This window comes from Notolepis coatsorum (genome assembly GCF_963971535.1).
Source record: "Notolepis coatsorum genome assembly, chromosome: 15".
Taxonomy (NCBI): domain Eukaryota; kingdom Metazoa; phylum Chordata; class Actinopteri; order Aulopiformes; family Paralepididae; genus Notolepis; species Notolepis coatsorum.
Genome location: NC_140179.1, coordinates 14,553,536 through 14,578,535, shown reverse-complemented (window position 1 = coordinate 14,578,535; position 25,000 = coordinate 14,553,536). Strand labels below are relative to the sequence as shown.

General features: G+C 45.2%; 1 protein-coding gene across 1 annotated transcript in view; it reads left to right on the top strand.

The window, feature by feature from the left end:
* Positions 1 to 12,622: 12,622 nt before the first annotated feature.
* Positions 12,623 to 25,000, top strand: part of LOC311241943 (N-lysine methyltransferase SMYD2-like) — a gene marked incomplete at its 5' end in the record, with an annotated part of 45,931 nt that continues 33,553 nt past the window's right edge. Inside the window, one exon of the mRNA XM_084330897.1 lies at positions 12,623 to 12,795. Within this exon, the coding sequence (XP_084187023.1) occupies positions 12,623 to 12,795 (173 nt within the window). The remainder of the gene's footprint in view (positions 12,796 to 25,000) is intronic.

Here is a 25,000-nt window from a genome sequence, read left to right as displayed (position 1 = left end):
CAAGTTTTCTGAATTGTATGTTTATATATGCAAATGAGGCACTTCCCCATTAAATATGTGCACATTTATGGATGCAATAAGGCAAAATGAAGTAAAATAAACAACTAAATGTGTGTTATTGACGTTTTATTGTCACTAGTTTAGTAGTTTCATAGAAGACATGTTTAGGAAGCAAAATATAACAAAATCTCAAAATCAACAAAAAAAGTATATTTGCCTATAAGACATTTACTGTACATTGGAGGGGGTTGCGTTAGGACATTTACAGGGGCCAGTTTCGAATTGCAGTCTCCCGTAGGTGTTCTTTGAGAGTGGTTTTGAAAGTGGTTAGTGATTCACATTCCTTTACGGCTGTGGGTAGGGCGTTCCACATTGATGTGGCATAATTGCTAAACGTGTTTAGTCCCTTGTTTGAGCCGAATCTGGGTTTAACATGATTTGTGGAGCTCCCTCTGGTGTTGTGGTCATGATATTCACTGACCTTTGGGAAGTATTTTGACATGTACATGGGTACCTTAGTGGTGTAGTGTATCTTGTAGACCAGGCCCATTGCAAGTTGCTGTACTCTGTCGTCTACTCTAAGCCATCCTAGGTTGTCAAAGTGGGCAGGGGTGAGGTGGGTTCTAGGAGGTAAGGTCAAGCAGTAGTCTGACCAGTTTGTTTTGTGATGTTTGTAATTTTGTTTTTAGCGCCTTTGAGGTGCTTTGGTACCATGAGGTGCAAGCATAGTTGTAGTACCCTTGAATGAGTGCTCCTGCCAGAGTCTTCAGGGTATTCTTGTTTACCAGAGAGGTTGTTTATCTAGTTCGTTGGTTGACTTTTTTTTATTACATTGGATGCCATTTTGTCACAGGAGAGATTTGCCTCTAGGATGGAACCCAGGTATGTAATTTCATCTTTCCTTGTGACAATATTGTCACCCACTGTAACTGAGAAGCCGTCGGTCTTGCTGAGTTTGTTATTTGAACCGAAGAGAATGGACTCTGTTTTACCCAGGTGTAATGATAGTTTGTTATCAGCGAGCCAGGATGACGTTCTTGACATGAGCTCTGCAGCAAGACTATCTTATAAAGCTCTTATAACGCTCTGTATTATGTCCTAATAAGGACAGCATTGAATGGCCTGACAATTCTCAACACTAATGGATACATTACACTCTAAACTAAAGAGTCTTTCATTTCATTGTATACTTGTATGCCGTGACAAATAAAACTCATGACTTGACTCTTGACTTGACTTGTCTTGTATTTACGTTGCATAGGGTATTGCATTCTACAAGGTGTACTTACAATTAACCCCCACATGATGGCACTATAGGGCAGAGGAGCACATCAGTGGAGCATTTACAGCAGCCAGGGGTTACATGTCAAGGACCCCCAAATACATACACATCAGGCCACAGACCCCCTCATCTGGTAATATTTTGTCTCAGGGATCCCCATCTGAAAAGCATTTTGTTATTAGATTTGATTATGTTTAGATTGCCATACTGTGACTGTTTCCTATAGGTGGTGAGAAGCACAGTATAAAACAAGCATGATTATCTTGAGTAACTTTTGTATTAATTTTAAGGAAAGCAGATTAGATATCTGAAACTATTCGATTTAGTTGATATCCAGGGGGATAGAGATCAACAGGCTTTAGTCATCATTTTCACAACAACAACAACAACAACAACAACAACAACAACAACAACAACAACAACAACAAAAATAATACATTTTGGGCAATTTTACATCAACATAACCACCAACACTGTGGCGGCACGGTGGCGTAGTGGTAAACACTGTCACCTCACAGCTAGAAGGTCCTGGGTTAGATTCCCGCTTGGGGACCAGGTTTCCGCGTTGCCAGGTACCCAGGTGGGGTATCTCCCAGGCCTTTCTGTGTGGAGTTTGTATGTTATTTTAGCTTTAACCAAAAAAGTACAAATGTAAACAAAATATGTACAGGTTTAGTTGACACCTACAGTCTATCATGGTATCATGAGCTCACTAAAAAAAAAACAATCTCATGGTGTGGTTTTCAATGGTCTGTCTATGTCTATACACCGTTATTATATGGCACCGGTCAGTATGGACAGAATATCCATGAAGGTAATGATGAAATAAGAAAACCTTGTTCCAATGCATTTTTATCACCACCGCTAGATGGCAGTATTACACTGCATAGGAAACTACAGTGTACTGAAAGCAGCCATAGGAGATAGACTGCAGAACTTTGATGAATGAATGAATGATGAATGCATGAATGAATGAATGAATGAATGAATGAATGAATGAATGAATGAATGAATGAATGAATGAATGAATGAATGGATGAATGAATGAGTGAATGAATGAATGAATGAATGAATGAATGAATGAATGAATGAATGAATGAATGAAAACTTTATTTAACAGATTGCAGAATGGGTACAATACAGTACGGCTCAATACACACAATTGTTAAGGGGGTGCATACCAGAGAAAGACTTTCGTCTTGTTTACATCAGGGTCCCCCATTTTCAATTCATAGTGACATTTATGACATACACAACATACATGACACCATGACATTTATGGCATAGGGACATACATGACATACAGGTATATAGTACTGTTACATTTGTGACATATACAATATGCAAATATACAGTACTGTTACCCATAGATCCTAACAGAGAACAGGAACCCTACCTGGGTTCCATCCTAGAGGCTAATCTTTCCTGTGACAAAATGGCATCCAATGTAATAAAAAAAAGTCAACCAACGAACTCGATTCTTGTACAAGGGACTAAACACGTTTCGCAATTATGCCACATCAATGTGGAACACCCTACCTAAAGCTGTAAAGGAATGTGAATCACTACCCACTTTCAAAGCCACTCTCAAAGAACACCTACGGGAGACTGCAATTCGAAACTGGCCCCTGTAAATGTCCTAACCCAACCCCCTCCAATGTACAGTAAATTACCTAGTATGGTTTTGTCAATATTCCAATGTACAGTTTTGCTTGTTTGTACAGTGTTTCCCCCCCCAACCCCCTCCAATGTACAGTAAATTATCCAATATGGTTGTCACTATTCCAATGTACAGTTTTGCTTGTACAGTTGTACAGTGTTTCCCCCCCCCCCAACCTCTCCTACCCAACCTCTCCTACCCAACTTTAGCAGATGTTTGAGCATCTTACCTCTATATAAGTGCATACTCATTCATCATGTTTCAGCTTCACTGCATAATGTGGTGTTATATTTTTTAACTTGACCTTCTCTCCCCAGCAACCTCATACAGAGCCTCACCTTCCCTCCTCTTTCTACCTTTTTACCTACCCTCCAATCTCCCCCAATCCCATTCAATCTTGTTTGCTGCAGCTCAAATGTATCCCCTTGCCCCACTTTGCCTTTTATGTCTCTGTCTGTGTTTTGTGTATTTGTATGTTTGTTTTTGTTTTGCTGCCATTTTGGCCAGGTCTTGCTCGAAAAAGAGATAATTGATCTCAAGTGACTACCTGGTCAAATAAAGGTAAAATAAAATAAATTAAGTGCATATCATTCATCATGTTTCAGCATCTTACCTCTATATAAGTACATACTGTGACGAGCCTGGTGGGGTTCAGACTCACCACGGTTCAAATACAAACAAATTTGAATGTCCACACAAGAGCAATATCAATCAATACAAGTATTTATTGAATTCAGGACAGAATCCAGAGGGAAAAGCTAAAGATTGGTTGTGATTCAGTCCGAGAGTCAAAAACACAAAACAGGCTCGCCGACAGAAAAAGGGATTGTTCACTATTCAGAGTAGTCGTCCGGCCCAGGGTCAGTACACAAGGGGGTTTCTCAGCCAGTCCAGGGTCCAGTACACAAAGAACACCTTCTCGCCTTCACCTCTCCTCTCACTACCTCTCACCTTCACAACTCCGAATATCTCAATCTCTCTCTCTATGTCACAACAACTCCAACCTCACCTCCACTCAACTTACTCCTAACTAACCTAGTGGCTTTGTAGTGTGTGGGTCTGGGCGTGTGCACGTGAGATGTGGGTGGACTAATGATGCGCAGGTGTGTTCTATCAGTATTAATCAGCTACCTAATTGACTCTACTCCTTCCGTGGCAAAAGTATCTCCCATCCTTCACATATCCATGAGAGGGGGGGTGAGATCTGCCACATATCCCCCCCTTAGCTCTGACCTTCTCGGGCGGACCACGTTCCCAGTGCTTCTCTCCTGGACAACGCATCCACGTTCCCGTGTGCTGCGCCAGACCTGTGGAGGATGGAGAACACAAAAGACTGTAAGGACAGGAACCAGCGGGTGACCCTAGCGTTGGTGTCTTTGTTACGTGATAGCCATACGAGGGGTGCATGCATGGTCCGTGACTAGGGTGAAGCGCCGTCCCAACAGATAGTACTTTAACTCTTTGAAGGCCCATTTTATGGCCAAACACTCTTTCTCTATTGTGGAGTAATTCTTCCCCCGGGGCAGTAGCTGGCGACTGTTAAAAGTCACTGGGTGTTCCTCATCTTCTCTCAGACGGCACCCACCCCAGTCTCCGACGCATCTGTTAGCACCAACAGAGGCTGGCTGAAGTCGGGAGTCACCAGCACTGGTTCCGAATACAGTTTGTCCTTCAGCTGCTGAAAGGCCTTCTCCATCTCCTCGGTCCACAGGACCTTGTCTGGTAGTTTGTTCTGGGTTAGGTCTTAGTGACACGTCATTTCTATATGGACAGTCACGTGAAAGATGGCCTTCTTCGCCACAGTTGAAACACTTCCTTCTGTCATTATACATTACAGGTGGTCTGAAGAGGGGTGTGGGGTTGATGTAGTGGGATGATTCGGATCTCTTACCCGTCTCCTTTAGCTGGCTGGGTGGTCCGGACTTCGTGCTGCTACTCCTCCGGTACAGTGTGTCTGCTGCTTGATATACTTCCATTCCCTCTACGACCTCGTCGAAGCATGTGGGCTTTGTTTGGCTGATAATTTTCTGTGCGTCGGCAGGAAGGGCACATAAATATCTGTCCATTGCCATCCGTTCGATAAGTGAAATGTTCTGAGGCTCAGCTAATAGCCAATTGTTCGCTAGCCGTAGCAAGTCATGTGTGGGTCTGGGCGTGTGCACGTGAGATGTGGGTGGACTAATGATGCGCAGGTGTGTTCTATCAGTACTAATCAGCTACCTAATTGACTCTACTCCTTCCATGGCAAAAGTATCTCCCATCCTTCACATATCCATGAGAGGGGGGGAGAGATCTGCCACAATACTCATTCATCATGTTTCAGCAGTCTTACCTCTATATAAGTGATAGTGTACATGACTGCCATCAAAACATTCTATTACAGAAAAGGGAGATGTTGTGTTCTGTAATGCATGTGGAAGCTGTACTTCCCAAGAGTCTCGGGGCGTAGTTGATACAATGCCATGTTATGCATACAGAAGTAGAGAAGAAGAAGAGTCCTGCCTTGCTATACAGGTGAAGTGAAGAAGAAGAGTACACGCAGAATGATAATAGAACAGAGTGTACCATGCTAACCTGCTTGACTAAAAGGCTAAAAGAGTAACCTGCTTCCTGAGTCTTATTACTACACCTGCCTACATACAAAATACTACGTACGTACTACCTAACAGGGCCATTTAAGACATCTTAGATTTTGGGATTCCCCAACCGTCCCTAAGCTTGGATTCGGCTTTATTTGGGAGGAATCATAGTGATTCCTTCATGTCAACTCTACAGGCGTCCTTGGAATTAATGAGGGGGTGTGTGTGTGAGAGGGCATGCCCAGTCTGAGGCCTATTCTTGGGGGTTAGGGTTAGGGTTAGGGGGGGGGGGGGGGTGTGTGAGAGGGCATGCCCAGTTTGAGGCCTACTCTTAGGGGTTAGGGTTAGAGGGCGGAGGAAAAGAAACTAACCAGGATTCCCTCCGTAGCGGCAAGCGAAGAGGGAAGAGCCCAGCGCAGAATCCCCGCCCGCGGCGGGCGTGGAAAATGTGGCGTACAGAGCTCGATGTCAGAAAAAATTTAAATAAAATAGAATCCAAGCTTAGGGACGGTTGGGGAATCCCAAAATCGAAGATGTCTTAAATGGCCCTAAGAGCAAATTTGTTGTCTTATGTCCGTTGGAGAATGAGACCCATTGATGACATGTTGACTTACCACTTTGGAACCCTGTGAGCCACTCTATGGATAATTCAACACATGAAAGCTCATCTGTCATTTGAGTAACTACAGTAGACATAGCTGTGGGTGGCCAACAGTTGGTAGGCTACTGTATATCTATCCAATGCCAACGGCTTGAACCCTCAATGACATCTGTGGCAGCTGTCCCTGCCACACCTAAGTGGCCTTTCCCGGGGCTCTAAGACAAAGGGACACAGGCGATGAGGGTCAAAGCTAAGATGTTTATTGAAGAGAGGTGGCAGGATGTTAAAAGCCAAGGCAGATGTAACATGCTGTCATAACAAACGCTTTTTCTACAGTATGTGGTATGTGGGTGGTGTGTGTGGGTGGTGTGTGTGTGTGTGTGTGTGTGTGTGTGTGTGTGTGTGTGTGTGTGTGTGTGTGTGTGTGTGTGTGTGTGTGTGTGTGTGTGTGTGTGTGTGGAGGGGGGCTGATTTACTGTATCTTGTTTTTATTGATTGCTCTGATGCACAACAAGTGTGTGCAGACACCCCTGCTTCTGGGCTCAATTAAATAGACCCAAGACAGGTGTGGCTGCTTAAATCATCCACCCCCGACCCCCCCCCCTCCCCACAGAGCAGAGATATAAGGAAAAAGCTTTTGAGACACACCAACTAGGCCGAAACTCTCTGATCCTTGACCAACGTTCTGATCAGATCTAGCTGATACAAAGGATGACCTCTTCGCCATGGACGGCTCCCGCTTCCTGTCCTTCAATATGGACCTTGGCCTTAGGTCGGCCAAGTCGTTCTGAGCATGAAGCGAGGTGAGTCCGATCCGTTGTGATGGCTGTGGCACTATCATCATTCATTTGGTCGTCCTCAGGAGAGTTCGCCAGCAGAGATTCCAATCATCCCGGTAGATTGGAACTCTTTCTACGCAATGTTGATAAATGAGGCCCCCGCCTGGACACACACCCAAGAACACTGTTTATGGACTACACCTCCTGTTAGCCAAAATGCAAACATGTTACATAAGCCCCACACCTCATTCACTGGTGGTACCACTCCTTTCTCAGCGACAGAGCCTAGCTGGTTAAGATCAATAGTACTCTCTCCTCCCCTGTGATCAGAAGCTGTGGAGCACCACAGAGCTGTTCATCCTCTACACCAGTGGTTCTTAAACTACGGGTCGCGACCCAAATTGGGGTTGCGGGTAGGTGACAAAATACATATATATTTTGGCTAAATATGCCTCGTTTTATAAATGTGTATTGATAACATAGTGCTGTAATTAAATGTTCTAATAAATATGTTCTAAAAAGTTCAACAACGTGTGCTTTTATTTTGATATTCCTTAATTCCACATTTGAAATTACACAATACGGTCCCAAAAAAAAATCCTAAATAAAATGGGGTCGCGGTATGAAACGGTTTGAGAACCCCTGCTCTACACACAAATGACTATCAGCTCAACCAGCAGCCATTACATTATCAAGTTCTCAGATGACATGGTACTACTGGCCGGGCCCTACTGAACGATGAGGACACTCCAACTTACCTGGACAGTGTAAACAGGTGCAGTGTGTTACGATTGGGGGTGCTATGAGGGTGAGAACGCAGTTGCAGACCAGGAAGAGAGGAGGCAGAGACGGCAGGGTAACGGGGAAATATATAAAGGCTTTACTTGGACGAAATAATACAAAACGGAACATACAAAGGCTCAGCCGAGCTGGCTCTAAGACAAAACAACACTGAAGGACACGGGAAAACAAAGAGGAACGAAAACGGAAACATAAACTACTTACAACGGACATGAAGCAAGGGAACACTGAGGTGAGTGAGGGTAACAAGGAGGGTACTGGAGACAATGATGCCACGAGGAAAGAGAGGAAGACACACACTTAAATACCAAGGCTAATGAAGATTGGCAACAGCTGGCCAGGCCAGTCCAAAACAAACACTTAACCATTAGACAAAAAGCAATATACCAAACAACACTAACCATGGAAACCAATTCACACCAGGGTGGGGAAGTTCAACAACAATACACACAGTGACATCCCATTAATCATCCCATTAATCAAAGTAAGCATGTGAGTTAATAAGGGCAGAATCAATGTCTGCACCAACTGGCTCCTCTGGCCACTAGAGGGAGGTAGGGGACCACTGTCAGGAGGTAGGGGACCAGGTAGCCTGTAGCTGTTCCGCAACCGTTCCTACTTCCGGGGTAGGCCTGATTGGCCCCGACAGGCACGTGACCCGCTGCGGCCACGCCCCGCGGCAGCCCCAGGAGCAAGCCCGCTACTGCTGGAGTTCGCTTCGCCTTTCACATCGCTGCCGTTGGCGAAAGCAGGATGAGAGCAGGATGAGAGGCGAGAGCGTAGATTTCGCTGTGTATCATTTAAAATGTAATCATTTAACATTTGAAAGGCATACATTGTTGTCATACAGAAGTACAGAATACTTTTATCCAAAATGCTTCTTACTGTTACACTGCAGTGCACGGCTTTAGTCTCACTCGAGTGAGGAAGACCGCTGGTTCTCCAACATACAGCCCGCTGGTTCTCCAACATACAGCCCGCTGGTTCTCCAACATACAGCGGTGTGCTCTTCAGAATGTACCGGGAGAAACGTTTACTGTACCCTGCAGACATAAGCGTCTCACAGGGCTGAGCTGTGCACGGCTTTAGTCTCACTCGAGTGAGGAAGACCGCTGGTTCTCCAACATACAGCCCGCTGGTTCTCCAACATACAGCGGTGTGCTCTTCAGAATGTACCGCTGGTTCTCCAACATACAGCGGTGTGCTCTTCAGAATGTACCGGGAGAAACGTTTACTGTACCCCGCAGACATAATAAGCATATAAGCAGTGCTTACTAACGTTATTAGTTACGTTTTTTCTGACCGAATTAGTCATTCATTTGTCTGCTTTCGCCAACGGCAGCGATGTGAAAGGCGAAGCGAACTCCAGCAGTAGCGCGCTTGCTCCTGGGGCTGCCGCGGGGCGTGGCCGCGGCGGGTCACGTGCCTGTCGGGGCCAATCAGGCCTACCCCGGAAGTAGGAACGGTTGCGGAACAGCTACAGGCGACCAGGTAGGCGACCATTGTCAGGAGGGAGGAAATGTTCACTGTCATTCTCATAACCGGCCCAGCAAGGGCCGGCCCTGGGGACGTTACAGCAGTGGTGTGAATCGTGTGATAGTAACTCACTTGTCCTCAATGTTTCAAAAACACAGGAAGTCATCTTTGATCCCAGGTCTGTGACGGATTGTAGCCCAGTCCTTATTCACGATCAGCCCATCAAACAGGTGGACTCCTATAAATACTTGGGAGTTCATGTCGACCATACTCTGAGCTGGAACGTACATGTACATTTTATTTGTACTAAAGTGCAACAGCATATTTACCTTCTACGTAATGATAATAATAACTTCGTTTTATATAGCGCCTTTCAGAAGACCCAAGGTCGCTTTACATAGGGGGGGGGGGGGGGGGGGTAACAAAAGTAACAAACATAGTGGACAGACACAACAAGTGAGAAATTAGGGGTTAAAGGCCAAGTTGAAGAGGTGGGTTTTGAGGAGTTTTTTGAATGAGTCCAGAGTTGGGGTGTTGCGGAGTTCTGCAGGGAGGGAGTTCCAGAGGGTGGGAGCTGCCACACTGAAAGCTCTGTCCCCAAGGTCCACAGTCTGGTTCGGGGATTGGAGAGCTGATCAGTGTCCGTGTATGTTAGTCTGTTTGTCATTCTGTGTCGGGCTTCACCAGCTAAGGTTGCAAAATGAGTAACTAGGGTCCTAGGGAAACGCTGCACAGTAAGTGTTGTCTTGATGTTATTGTGGAACACATCTGATAGACCAGGTAGTATATAGTATTTTTGTTATTTTGATTATGTCACTGTTTGGGAATGTCACCTCTGCACCTTGGGAGGCTGGGCAATAAAGCAACATCAGGACCTTTTATTCTGACTATACGCCATCATTTGTGTTTGGAGGGGAGCAAACGAGAGGACCCCGTCATAGGCCGATAGCGACGGATAAAGCAATGATTGTATCCAGATTATTTGATTATTGACACTAAATGTATTAATCTAGCTAATAACTGGGGAGACCGATAAAGGAGTATAGCAGGACGACTGCATCTGATTCTCGAATGCTGGTTCACGAAAACCAAAAAGGTAGATCACATCACTCCCAATTCTCAGGTCTTTACACTGGCTTCCTGTCTGTCAAATAATTTACTTTAAAATAATACTGCTGAATGTTTTATGACCTAAAATATATACTGCTGCTACGTTATGAACCGTCCAGACCTCTCGGGTCGTCTGGGACAGGTCCGCTTTGTGTCCCCAGAGTCCAAACTAAACGTGGAGACGCAGCTCCAGATATCTGGAACAAACTCCCCGAAGACTGCAGGTCATCACCCCGACTCTCCGCTCTTTAAACATCAAGACTGAAAACGTTTCTGTTTACCATTGCCTTTGACCAAATCAAATTTTAGGTTTTGATTAATATTTTGCACTGCACTGTAACTTTTATTATTTCTGTTATACTCTTTTTTTTTAGCTTTTGGTGATTCAATTTGAATGTTTCTTTGTTTGTGCTTTAATTAATGGCCTACTGTTTTGTAAAGCACTTTGAATTGCTTTGATGCTGAAATGTGATATAAATAAACATGCCTTGCCTTTATTCAGTTGTGAAAATATATACTTTTTTACTTCTGTGAGTTAAAACAAAAATCAGCATACTATTCCTCTTAAATCATTGACCGCCATGCTCTTTTCCCATCTTTACTCAATGGCGCCAGCGTTATTGACCATATTAGCCATGTTTGCAGACCCATCGTGTGTTCTGTATTATAGCTATGGAGACAATAGTAGGCTATGGTTCATTTGACAGGCATTGTTCACAGTCCATCACTGACTAACCAGTTAATTTCTACATACTGTTGTTTGTGCACTATTACACGCTAAACATCGCCCCTTTCCAAAATAATCCAGTCTTTTTTCATAGATCGCGAGATATGACGCGTTATATGCAATATGCCCAGATCGCTTGGTTTGCTCGCCTGAAACCCCAAATACTTCCAAATCAAAGGTATATACCATGTACATATGTGTCTTCACAAAATCATCAAGGTCGTTTTAACTCAAAACTGCGATCGTTACCAGAAGCATGTTTTAGGTCCGGTAAAATACGACACTGTGATTGGTACAAAAACATGTTTCAGGTTCGGTACAATAGACATAGAATATACCTTACTTTAGCCAGAAGGTACTCCAAAAAGAATAATCCCCAGTGATCCCATCGCCATCGCGATTACTCGTGTATATGTGTATACTTGTGTATACAGGAAATAGGTTTGAGGCTATAAAATCTCTGAGCGATCGCTCTGTCCTCTGAGGGGGAGGAGTTCTTGCAGACAAAAACATTTAAAATAAAAGTGTGTCCACACTAAACTATCCCAGTTCAAAAGGTAGGCGATACTGCCACCTAGCAGGATTCGATCGTCATTGCAATTTTAACGTAGGCAGCGGTGCAAGGGAGACCCAGGGAGCTCCGGCCGAGTGGGGATCAAAGGGAAAATATCAAAGGATATCAAGCGTTGGCGCCGAAACACGGGTATATAGTCGTATAGTTTTTGGCGCAGAAAGAGTTAACAGGCGCCCCCAAAAGTGGTGATTTTAGTTTTCGTTTTTGAGGACTGCATACTTTTTTTGCAAACCAAAATACTATACTTTGGTCTCTTTTGAAAGATGACATTCTGAAGTTTCCGATACAATAAGTAAAATTCACTTTTAGTGCTAATGAAATAGAGTAACATAGGTCTGAAGTTGAGTTGTAGAAAAACTTGTTTCTCACGTTTTTCTGTAGTAGTTAGTCAGAAGTAGTATTTCCCCAAAACAATGTATCGTGTTTTGGAATAATGTAATAACCAGTAGGCCCTATGTGTAATCATTTTATGTAGGCCTGTGTTTTAAAGGCTGAAATCGTATTCCTATCAAACTATGCCAAATGGTGTTTCATTGTAGATTACAATTGTAATTGTTTTTTAAAATACTTTAAAGTTTGACACGTGACTAACTAAGTTTAGACTTGAAATATGAATGCGAAGGCATTTGTAATTTAGCCAATGGTCAGACTTTAGACAATCATAAATGTTGCGCATTATTACTCAACGGTTTGCAATCTACCCAGTGGGAAATGTTATATGATCATAAATGTCATGATTTATATCTGTATGTTGTGTTGTGTATGTCATAAATGTCATCATGATGAATAAAAAATATGGGACCTTAATACAATTTTCAATCAATCATACCCAGCAGGGGGCGGGCCTTGGGATCCTGCCGCGGGCCACGCTGCTGTCACTCACAGAGAGCGACCAGTGTGATTTTGGACCGTCGCGTCAAGACGCACAACAGAACCCCGGACGCATCTCCTGTCGCGCCGCAACTAGTCTCCTCGCAGTTCCCCCGGGCCTGGAAGACTCATTTTAAAGGAAGACATTACTTCAGGAGGCAGAATGAAGGAGGAGGCGATTGAGGGAATCGAGAGGTTTGACAGTCCGGGCAAAGGGAGAGGTATCCGGGTTACAAAACCATTCAATGTGGGGGAGCTCCTATTCTCCTGTCCGGCATATTCGTGCGTTCTTTCTGTTAAAGAGAGAGGTTGCTACTGCGAGTTCTGCTTCACCAGGTATTTCAAAGCTACTGTTTTTTTATTTTATTGTAATGATTCTTATCTCGTGGCTCTCCCCCAATGGCATTATGATCGCCGTATGCGCAAGAGCGCACGGACATCACTATCCAAAGTAATGAGTTTATGACGTGGAACATCTCTAACCCACTTTATACTTTATTTCGAAATAGTATCGACAAATATCTAACTAAATACCTTGTTAAATAGATTGTCCCCCCCACACACAATCTAAACCATGAGGCTACAACTCCATGCGGGTAGACGTGTGCAGGTGTCGGGTCTATAAAAATCTATTTCGGTGGTGTGTGGCTCATATTTCTGCGAGTCCCCGAGAGGGGACAGTGGTTCATTTATATCCCTCCCAACCAACTGACCAACCAGGAAATCAAATAAATCCTGGTTTGATATTGTGTCATTCAAAATGTCACTATTTAGTCATTTACATCTAGTCACTCACATCATGTATAGAAGTGCTTTTGATTCATAAGGTGAACTTATCATATATTGTATCGGTATTTCTGATTGCAGCCTTCACTATTAACAACCATTTTGATCTATTTCCCTGCCAGACTATGAATTGAAAATGGGGGACCCTGATGTAAACCAGACGAAAGTCTTTCTCTGGTCCTCATCCCCTTAACAATTGTGTGTATTGAGCCGTACTGTATTGTACCCATTCTGCAATCTGTTAAATAAAGTTTTCATTCATTCATTCATTCAGACATGCTATGTTGCAAATACACACCATGTAAGTCTCTGTTGTGTGGAGTAATATCGTGGTAAGGTCCTCCCTTGTACTGTAAGTAAGTAGATGTGCACATGTTCTCCTAGAACCATAAACACTACACTGTACATACTGTAATAGACATTCATTCAATAGAATGAAGATCCCCAACTGTTTTATCTTGGTTTCTGACCCAAGATATCATTCAACTCCTGTTCCAGGGAGGGCCTCTTCTATGTTACTGGCCTAGTTTGTTTGTGAGGGCCACTGATTTTTGCTGTAAACTCATTGTTGGAAATTGTATCTATTAGGATGAACCCATCTTATTTCTGAGGGCTCCCACAACATAAAGAACCTTCTGTCCGACATCTCCGCCTGGATGACAACCAACCACCTCAAACTGAACCTAAGCAAAAACAGAATTGCTCACCCGACCGCAAGGACGCGAGAAGTCCGCGGGGAGTGGGGGTGCTGAGATATCGATCGTTTTTTAATTAGTTTTTATAATTTTTTTTTATATAAAATATATATATTATATAATTATACTTGTAGTTGTATTGTCTGCGAGACATCGCCACCACGCAACACGTCAAAATGCTCGCTATCTGCAAACAGCTCCACTGTCTGTCATGTCATAACCAACACTCTCGTTCACTTGACTAGAGGATACTATGATGAATTGAAAATGGGGGACCCTGATGTAAACAAGACGAAAGTCTTTCTCTGGTCTGCATCCCCTTAACAATTGTATGTATTGAGTTGTAGCCTACTGTACTGTACCCATTCTGCAATCTGTTAAGAAACTTTTCAATCAAACTTTTCAATCAAAACTGCTGCCCAACCGTTCTGATGCACACATCACAGCCCAGCTTACCCCACCTGGCTGTTGCGCCCTCCCTCTGCAATTCGTTCCCCGCATACATGATCGCCGACATGATGCAAAAGGTCTTCGATCACCCTCCCGGGGGCTCGGATAGTTCTGCTGGCTTGTTCATATATTCCTTTACTGCGAATGCAGTGTCCCAAAAGTCCAAAACTATCCCAGCCGCTGTGTCTATTTTTTTTACCAACGGATTTCCAGTTCCGCGTTGACGCTTCCAGGCCGCGTCTATTCGAATCCCAACCGGTTCATGCGTCGGCTACACGCTGTTAATAATAACACTGCATTATCGAGACAGCGCCCCTATGACGATCTGAATGAATTCCAAGAGTAGGGTAAATCTGCAGTGTCGTTCCGCTCTGTGACATGAGTAGCCTCGGTTACAAATTTGGAATAAAATCCAAAACAACCTTGCAGTTGCAGTTACACTCCCATCCAGCAGGGGGTGCTGCAGCCCCTGCCGCACCCCCCCTTCTCGCGTCCCTGCCCGACCGCCAAGAACATTGGTGTTGTCCTTGATGACCGGCTGAAGTTCTCTGCTCACATCGCTGCAACAACCAGAACCTGCTGATTCCTCCTGAGCAACGTCAGAAGGATGCGCCCCTTCCTGACAAAAGAAGCCACCCAACTCCTCATCCAATCAACAGTCATCTCCCGCCTGCAACGCACTGCTTGCTGGCCTCCCGACCACTGCCACCAAGCCTCTTCAACTCATTCAGAACGCAGCGGCCCGCCTGATCTCAAACCTACCGAAGTCAGCCCATGTCACCCCACTTCTTAGGGACCTGCACTGGCTCCCCATGGCCGCACGAATCCGCTTCAAGGCCCTCGACCTGGCAAAAGAGAACGGCTCCCGCCTACCTCCGGTCAATGGTCTCTAACTACACACTGTTAGATAACAGTGTTTCTAGCCTTTAATAATTTCTCTCACTCATCACCTGCTGTTCCGTGACTGGCCTCCGCGTTGTGTCATTTTACTTGGATATCTCATTAGCTGTCTCACACTGTATCAACCCCTGTTAGTACATCCGTGGTCAGAAGAAACGACACTGCAACGTGATCTCTTTCCTTAGATCCTCATGTTTATTTTCATAAACATAGCTTCGTACCAGATGTAACCAATTCTGTAATGTAACAGTCTTTTTTTTTTAACAAAATCTTTTATTAACATTTATAGACAAACAACACTTAGACAATACTTACAATGACATCAATAACATAACAATACATTAACATGGGCCCCTTGAATTTGGCTGCGTTCAGCCTCCCAGACCCCCATGAGAGGGACCTCCCGCCATCCACCCCTAGAAATAGGGTTCCCCGGGGAGCTCCAGTAGCTCACCACGTACCGCGAGTGCTATTTCAGCACCGTGGACAACCGTGCTCGTCACGGATCTGGAGCTGAGCGCGTTCGAATCCCGGACGGCAGCCGTGCCTTTCCCAGAGTGTCTTCCCCCCCATCTGAACCCTTTCAGCCTGCTTCTGTCGGTCGAACTTGACCAAGTATGAATGCGATGAAAAAGCGATAAACGCTAAAAAGAACCAGCTGACTGGTCAAAGTTTTAAAAAAAATAAATAGGGTTCCCCCACATCCCAGGTCCGTCCCACGCGGGGCAGAGCACTCAGCGACACGGGTCCCTTGAATTTAATTGGGCCAGGCTCAGTAGAGGAGCGAGGGGTGGTACACCCCCCCACCGAGCCACGCCTGCTACCTCCCATGTCACCAAGCACCCCACCCCACGCACAACGTCCCCACAACATACAAGACCCCCCTCTCCCGGGCCAAACCACAGAAACGATGCCCCCCCCCCGACCTCCCCCCCCGACCCCCCCCCCCCCCCCCCCTGAGCTAAGCCCGCAGAACTCCCCCATATCCCAGGCCGACACGCGTGGAGCCGGGCCCCCAGCGACACGAGTCCCTTGAATCAATTGGGCCAGGCCCAGTAGAGGAGAGGATAGGGGACTCCCCCCCAATGAGCCAAGCCCGCTACTTCCCATGTCACGAGAGCCCCACGCACACCGACCCCGCAACACACAAGACCCCACTGGGCAAAGCTCAGCCGCTCTGACCCCCATAAGAGAAACCCCTCCCTCCCGCCCTCCTCCCAGAGAAACAGAGCCCCCCCCATATCCTGGTCCACCATGCGCGGAGCCGAGCACCCAGAGCCTCCACCAGCCCCCGCCCGACCGCCAGGCCCCCGGCCCACGAGAACCCCAAGCCCGGTGTCCCCCCGGCCCGGCGAGCAGACCTCCCCGGCCACGGCGACCGAGGGCCCCAGGAAACCCCACCCCACCCATACCGATCCCACAACACGCAAGGCCCCCCTCTCCCGGGTCGAACTGCCGGAACGATGGTCCCTCCCCCCGACATTCCCCCCCACTGAACTCAGCCTGCCCACCTCTGTACCTCCCATGTCACCGATGTCACTATACATTTATACTTAAAAAATAAAACTGACAATAAGAAAACATTTTATGTAAATAAAATAAGCTATATGATTAGCACTTTTTGCCTCCGTTGGCGGTTTGGAGGGGAATCAGCTCTCCTATTGGAGAAGCCCCCCCCCTAGTGACGGAGATACCCCCAATGGAGATTCTCCAAGCCTCTCTTCATGTCCAAATTTTTTTTATTCTTGTCCTTCACAAATGTCCATGTGCACATTTAAAGCAACTACTATTCTAACATAACTCAGATTCTAACATAACTCAAAGAAAAAAGACAACATTTGGCGCTCCCATGGTATTAGAGGATCTTAGTCGTTTCCCTCTGTTCCCCGTTGGAAGGGTGAGGAGTAATGGCTCTCCTAGTGAGAGGGCTCCCCCTAGTGGCGAAAGTGCGCACTATATAAGTCCAACATTCGTTCTGTGGACGGCCTCAGAGCTCCCGGTCAATGTTCTGAATCCGTCTTTCTTATGCTCATGTTCATTTGTATTGTGTGTCACGTGTAATCCTGTAGGTCCTTCATACCAGTCCATCGTGTATTATTCCCCAATATGTTCCTAATCAGCGTGTCCCTTTTTAAAATAAATTTCAAATAGTTTGTCTATAACGTGTGTATTGTAAATCATAGTGTTAATTATTCCAAATTATGGTGTTATAGTTTTATACTTCCTGGGGTAACTGTTCAATTATCTTTCCTCTGTTGCATCTATTCTCAACCCCAGGTCCATCGTGTGTATGTTTGTTTGAGGTACTCTTCCATGTTGATTTGGTCTTGTATCTTTATTTGGATCACCGTGGCCCTTCATGCCCCTTTCTCGTGTCCCTTTGTCGTTCTTCATAGTTGCTCTGCTTTGAATCGGTTCAGGTCCCCTCTTTTCCTCCTCCCATCCTCCTCTCCTCGTCCTCGTCTCCCGGCTCTGGTCCACCCAAGCGCCCTCTCCATCCTCCGCGTCAGCGTAGGCCTAGGCGGTAGGCCTCTCTCCTTCCCCTCCCGGTACCTTCCATCCTCCTCGCGCCGTGTCCCTCGCCGCCTCCCGCACGCTGTTGGGACCTGGTTCCTTTCTTTTTCTAGAATTTTATTGATCTTTTTCCCCCTCCTTTTTTCCTCCGATTTTCTCCCATCCCAATGTTAGTCGTTATGCCAATTCCCAATCCCCTTCCTGGTCGCTGCGCACTTACCCCCCACAGTCGGTCTGGGAGAGTGGAGGCTACCACGTGCTTCCAATCAACCGCTTCTTTTCAACTGGCAGCGCGGATTCTCACTGAGAGGGCGTAGTGTGTGGAAGGATCACACTATCCCACTTAGATCCTGGTTCCTTTCTTTTTCTGAATTTTCTTTATTTCTACATAGCTCCGACGCTTCCTTGCCACCTCCGTTGGATTTTTCAGTGTTACATTGTATGCTCCGCATTGCTCCTAATCCAATCTGCTTGGTGGCCTGGTTAGCTTCTATGTTAGCTTGTAAGCTAGTTCGTATGTTAGCCTGTAGATTTTCTGCATTTACAATCAGCGTCCCGCTAGCTTGTTCTACCTGTTGCATCTTTGCCTCGTGTTGAGTCTTTTCCATTGGTGTATTTACTTCATCTGGGGTTGCTTTTCTTTCATTTGTCCTCGTGTTCATTCTTCCTTCTTTCTTTTGTCCTCGAATCTTCACTTTTTATTTAGTTTTGAATTGTTTTACTTCCTTTTTTTTATATTCATTGACCGGGAGCTCTTTCATGTGGCTGCTCACCTGAACGTCGGAAACCGGAAGTCCCCCCTTGAACAGTCTTAATTCATTCTTCTCCACCGTCTCTTATGCTATTAGTCCAATGGTTCTGGGCCTCATCGTAGCCAACATATTCCCTGTTAGCCGAAGCTAGTGATGATGTGTCACTTCCCCTCCCCCACCCAGCGAGGGTGAGGAGGGATCTCAAAGTCTCTGATCAACGCGTCTGCTCGCCTGTGCGTCGTGTCTCAATCTAACTAGTCTCCTGAAGACCCCACAGCTTACCGTCTTCAAGTCTCGCAATGTCGACCTCTCTCTCATGACTGTTACTATGGCAATGGCACTTTTTTCTTTTCTTTTTTTGTATCTCTCTTTCTCCAATTTTTCTCTGTTTTCTCCCCGTCCCAATTTAGTCGTTGTGCCAATTCCCCCCCCCCCTCCCCTACCTGATTGTTGTGCGCATGTTCTCCTACTGGTCGGTACAAGGGAACCCTGAAGTATCCGCACGCTTCCTCCGACACGTGCGGCGACAGCCAGTGGCTCTCTTCTCACCTGGCAGCGAGGGCTCTCATTGGTGAAGTGTAACGCGTGGGAGGTCACGCTGCCTTCCTCAAGTCCTGCCTCCGCTGAGCAAGCGCCCAGACCTGACCTGTAGGCGCCGCTGTCCACAACGCCAGTTTCCCACCCACGGCTTCCATCCCCCTAACCCGGCCAAAACTAGTTAGTATAGCGATCAGCCCAAGCCAAGTCGAGACCACAGCCTCTTGCACTGGTGACGAGCGCAATCTCCGCTACGCCACCTGACCGCATTCACTTTTGACCCAAATCACTATAGCAACGGCGATGTTGATATTACTAAACGATGGGACCACACCACCATGTGAGAGCCCAGTGCCGCTGCACACAATGACCTTGGCTTGCTTGAGAGCTCAGCTGATAACAGGCCCTCGTCTGCAGCCTCACTGGAGCCAGACATAGTGACTGATACTGTCCTCTTACAACTAATATCAACGAGTAGATGCTGTCACCCACCGATATATACATTATATACACATTGAAAAACATAGATTCCGGCGCGGCCGGGTAGCGCAGCGGACTAAGCGTCTGTCTACCACCACATAGCCAGTGGGATCGAATCCGGCTGTGGTGCTTCCGGGTTGGCCGACCGTCCATACTAACACAATTGGCAGTGTCAGCGGGTGGGGAACCCGGCGAGGGTGGGTCCTGGTTGTTGTAAACAGCAACTCCTACAGTTCGGTCGGGGCGCCTGCACAGCAATGAAGGATCTAGGAGAGGTAGTATGACCTTCCACACGTTACACTCTCCCAGTGAGAGTCCGCACTGCCAGGTGAAAAGAAGCGGTGGGCTGGGTACACATGTGTCGGAGGAAGCATGTGATAGTCTCCGCCCTCCCAGACCAGTTTGAGCCTCCCACACGTTACACCTCGCCAATGAGAGTCCGCGCTGGCAGGTGAAAAGATGTGACAGGCTGCCTCCTCGTGTATCGAAGGGGACACGTGATGCAAGGCTTCTATCCTCCCTACAACCGGCCAGTGGGGGGCATATGCGAGCAACGTTCAAGACAGGGGAGGGGAGAATTGGCACAGTGGAATTGGGATGGGAGAAAAATATAAAAAGAGGAGAAAAAGTGGATCACAAAAAAAATAAACATAGCTTATAAACAGAACTAATATCTAATAGCAGATGCTGTCACCCACCGATATATACATTATATACACATTGAAAAACATAGATTCCTTCAACACCCTCAAGACCCCTACGCTCTGCATCTTCTGGCCGTCTCAGACCCACTCCTATCCGAGCTCCGGGAGGGTCATCAAGGAGAAGTCGTCTATTCTCTGTCCTCACTCCACAATGGTGGAACAAACTTCCCACCACAGTTAGGACAGCCGAAACCTGGCCAATCTTTCACCGTCGACTAAAAACGCACTTCTTCTATCAATATCTGAAAAAAAAAAAACACTAACCTTCTTACTCTCTTCTACTATCATGCACTCTTCCTAATATACTAACATGTCTCTACTACTATGCACTCAACAATGTAGCACTCAACACTTTGAGGAATATTGTTACTGAGCTGAAAGAGTTGTACCCTTCCTGCTGATTTGTCGTACAGAACATGTAAGTTCACGTTCGTGGGAAGCCAAAATCATAATTTTAATCAGATTAATCGAGTAGCCCTACATAGATGTTTTATATATTTTATGTCCATAAAATGTATTTTCAGCCATATCAGATTGTGCAATTTGATGATGTCATCGCATTACATTTACAGTGTGAGACCTTGCCACTCAAAACCAATATAAAACAAACAACATAAAAATAAATCTATTTTAGAAAAAATTCTTTACTTTGCAGAATTACTACTATAAAGACAATTTTGGTGGAATTCCGTAATGGTTCTTTAGCTAGGCTTGATTGATTGATTGATTGATTGATTGATTGATTGATTGATTGATTGATTGATTGAAAACTTTATTAACAGATTGCAGAATGGGTACAATACAGTACGGCTCAATACTAACAACTGCTAAGAGGATGAAGACCAGAGAAAATACTTTCGTCTTGTTTACATAAGGGTCCTCCATTTTCAATTCATCAAACATTTATGACATGCAAGACATACAAATATACAGTACTGTGTAAGAAAAAGAGATCATAAAAAATATATATACATCCGAAGGGGAAGAAACTGTACATTATGATTGTACATGCTAATGATTGTTTGTTATCTTAAAAGCCATTTGAAACTGCTGAGTAGCAACAAACTGCAGAGTACAGCAACTTGCAATGGGCCTGGTCTATAAGATACACTACACGACCAAGGTACCCATGTACATGTCAAAATACTTCCCAAAGGTCAGTGAATACCACAATCACAACACCAGAGGGAGCTCCACAAATCATGTTAAACCCAGATTCGGCTCAAACAAGGGACTAAACACGTTTCGCAATTATGCCACATCAATGTGGAACGCCCTACCCAAAGCTGTAAAGGAATGTGAATCACTACCCACTTTCAAAACCACTCTCAAAGAACACCTACGGGAGACTGCAATTAACACAACCCCCTCCAATGTACAGTAAATGACCAAGTATGGTCTTGTCAATATTCCAATGTACAGTTTTGCTTGTACAGTTGTACAGTGTCCCCCACCCACCCCTCCTACCCAACCTCCCCCCCCCCACCCACCCAATCTCCTCCAATGTACAGTTTCTACGTCAAATGTATACTCTTTTTTCTGGACTCTTTTCGTATCACAAACAGTACTGTATTTGCAAATCTGGTATGTCATAAATGTATAGATGTAGCAGTACTGTCTATCTGTATGTCGTGTATGTCATATATGTTACGATGAATTGAAAATGGGGGACCCTGATGTAAACAAGACGAAAGTCTTTCTCTGGTCTGCATGCATCCCCTTAACAATTGTATGTATTGAGCTGTACTCATTCTGCAATCTGTTAATAAAGTTTTCAATCAATCAATCAACCAAGCATTCATTGTTGGCTTCTGTTGTGTAACACGCCACACCGAGAAGCCGATTCATTCAAAGCAGCAGCTTGAATCCGTGTAACTGAGTTGGACAAGTCTGTTGAACTCACTCCTCATAAATACTACAGCACCTCCTGCCAAATCAAGCACACGCTGCTTTACTGTTGGGGCTGCACTGTACTGTCCTCTGGGGCTACTGCTTTACTGTTGGGGCTGCACTGTACTGTCCTCTACTGCTTTACTGTTGGGGCTGCACTGTACTGTCCTCTACTGCTTTACTGTTGGGGCTGCACTGTACTGTCCTCTACTGCTTTACTGTTGGGGCTGCACTGTGCTGTCCTCTACTGCTTTACTGTTGGGCCTGCACTGTACTGTCCTCTGGGTTACTGCTCTACTGTTGGGGCTGCACTGTACTGTCCTCTGGGCTACTGCTTTACTGTTGGGGCTGCACTGTACTGTCCTCTGGGCTACTGCTTTACTGTTGGGCCTGCACTGTACTGTCCTCTGGGTTACTGCTCTACTGTTGGGGCTGCACTGTACTGTCCTCTGGGTTACTGCTCTACTGTTGGGGCTGCACTGTACTGTCCTCTGGGCTGCTGTTTGGTTGGATAGAGGTGGCATCCGGTTTTGGAAAAGGTCTGCTCTATTTATACCACAGAAAGCCCTCTGCCTCTTATCTGTCACAACAGGAGAGACTCTACTGGCAAATGCTACCCCTTCTCTGGGAGGAATGGGCGAAAGCTAGTCACACACACACACACACACACACACGCACGCACGCACGCACGCACGCACACACACACACACACACACACACACACACACACACACACACACACACACACACACACACACACACACACACACACACACACACATACACACACACACACACACTAGTCTTGCATCGTCAGACCTCTCTCCATGCACACTGTTAGCGCTTTGCCAGCGTGGGAGAGACAGACACACACATCTATGCTTGATTGATTGATTGATTGATTGAAAACTTTATTAACAGATTGCAGAATGGGTACAGTACAGTACGGCTCAATACATACAATTGTTAAGGGGATGCAGACCAGAGAAAGACTTTCGTCTTGTTTACATCAGGGTCCCCCATTTTCAATGCATCATAACATATATGACATACACGACATACAGATAGACAGTACTGCTACATCTATACATTTATGACATATCAGATTTGCAAATACAGTACTGTTTGTGATACAAAAAGAGTCCAGAAAAGAGAGTATATACATTTGACGTAGAAACTGTACATTGGAGGGTAGGAGGGGTAATGGGGGGGGGGGGGGGGGGTGGGGGGGACTGTACATTGGAGGTGGTTGGGTGGGTGGGGTGGAACACTGTACAACTGTACAAGCAAAACTGTACATTGGAATATTGACAAAACCATACTTGGTCATTTACTGTACATTGGGTTGGGTTAGGACATTTACAGGGGCCAGTTTCGAATTGCAGTCTCCCGTAGGTGTTCTTTGAGAGTGTTTTTGAAAGTGGGTAGTGATTCACATTCCTTTACAGCAGGGGTGGGCAATTATTTTTCCCGGGGGGCCGAATGAGCAACTGAAAATATGTTGGAGGGCCGGGCCAAAATTCCAAACTCAATTATGCATAATATACATTTCATTTCTATATAAAAAGCAGTAAATGGCATTGTTTTGACCCCTGGTAAGAGTGTATGTTATTATTTGGCAATTAAAAGGTGAGGTTAGCTTTCAAAAATATCATTTATTCAAATAGAATTTATTTCCAAAATGATGAACAAAATGTGAAACATTAATAACAAAGGGCATGTATGAAAAAGTGCTATACAAATAAAGTTATTATTTTGAGTTTCATATACTATTGAAACAAGGATTTTCTTATCTTTCTAAAGACATCACATCATCTTATAGCCAAAATAAACAAGACATGTCACTGAACTGTGTAAAGAAAAGTGTCCCAGTAGCCTTTTTTACTTTACATGCCTATATTAAACATTTAATGTTTTCAAAACTGTGCAAAAAAAAGTGTCCCATTTCACTTGTTATATTTCCACATTTTAGTGTTCTTCAGCTCTTTTTTTTTCATTCAGTGTGATAAATCCAGTCTCTGTTGAGCTTTAACAAGTCCATCAAAGTCAGGTTGCATGTCTGAGGTGGAGATGCGAAGCACAGCTGCCAGATGTTCATCAGTGAGAGAGGATCTGTACCTGGACTTGGTAAACGTCATGACTGAGAATGTCTGTTCACATATAGGTGGATCCAAAGAGAACCAACATCTTCTGAGCATGTCTCCTCATGTTTGGAAAGTTCTCCTCCTTGAGAGCAGAGTAGAACTCTAGCAGTGATGCTGACTTAAAGTGCTCTTTCAGTAGTGAATCAGACTGCAGGTTAATGAGTTCAAGCTGAACATCTGTGGGTGCACTATCAACACTGCAGGTAAAGGGAGAGGAAACCAGCTGCATTTCATCCTCAACCTTTTTGAAATCTTGAAAACGCCTTGAAAATTCATCATGCAGTGCTCCCAACATGGATGAGTACCTGTGCCGGTGATCAGCTGATGGTTTGACTTCTTTCAGGGTTTTCATGTGTTTGGGATTGTTGCTGCCTAGTTGCCTTGAAATTAATTGCAACTTTGTCATGAAGGCTTTCACATGGCTATGCATTTCATGAGCAAAAATGCTCTTGCCCTGCAGTTGTGTGTTCAGTAGGGATGGGTACCGTTCACATTTGAACCGATACGGTACCGGTACCTGTGAATCGATACCGGTACCCAACGGTACCTTTTTTCTGTACTTTAGTCTCTAAAAATGTAATCTACCTACCTCAGTTGTGAAAAAAGAAATCCAAACTTCAAATAACCACACTTTCGACCGTTTTCGGCTTGCCCCGACTGCTTTGTTGTTGAATCAAGTCAAATCCTAG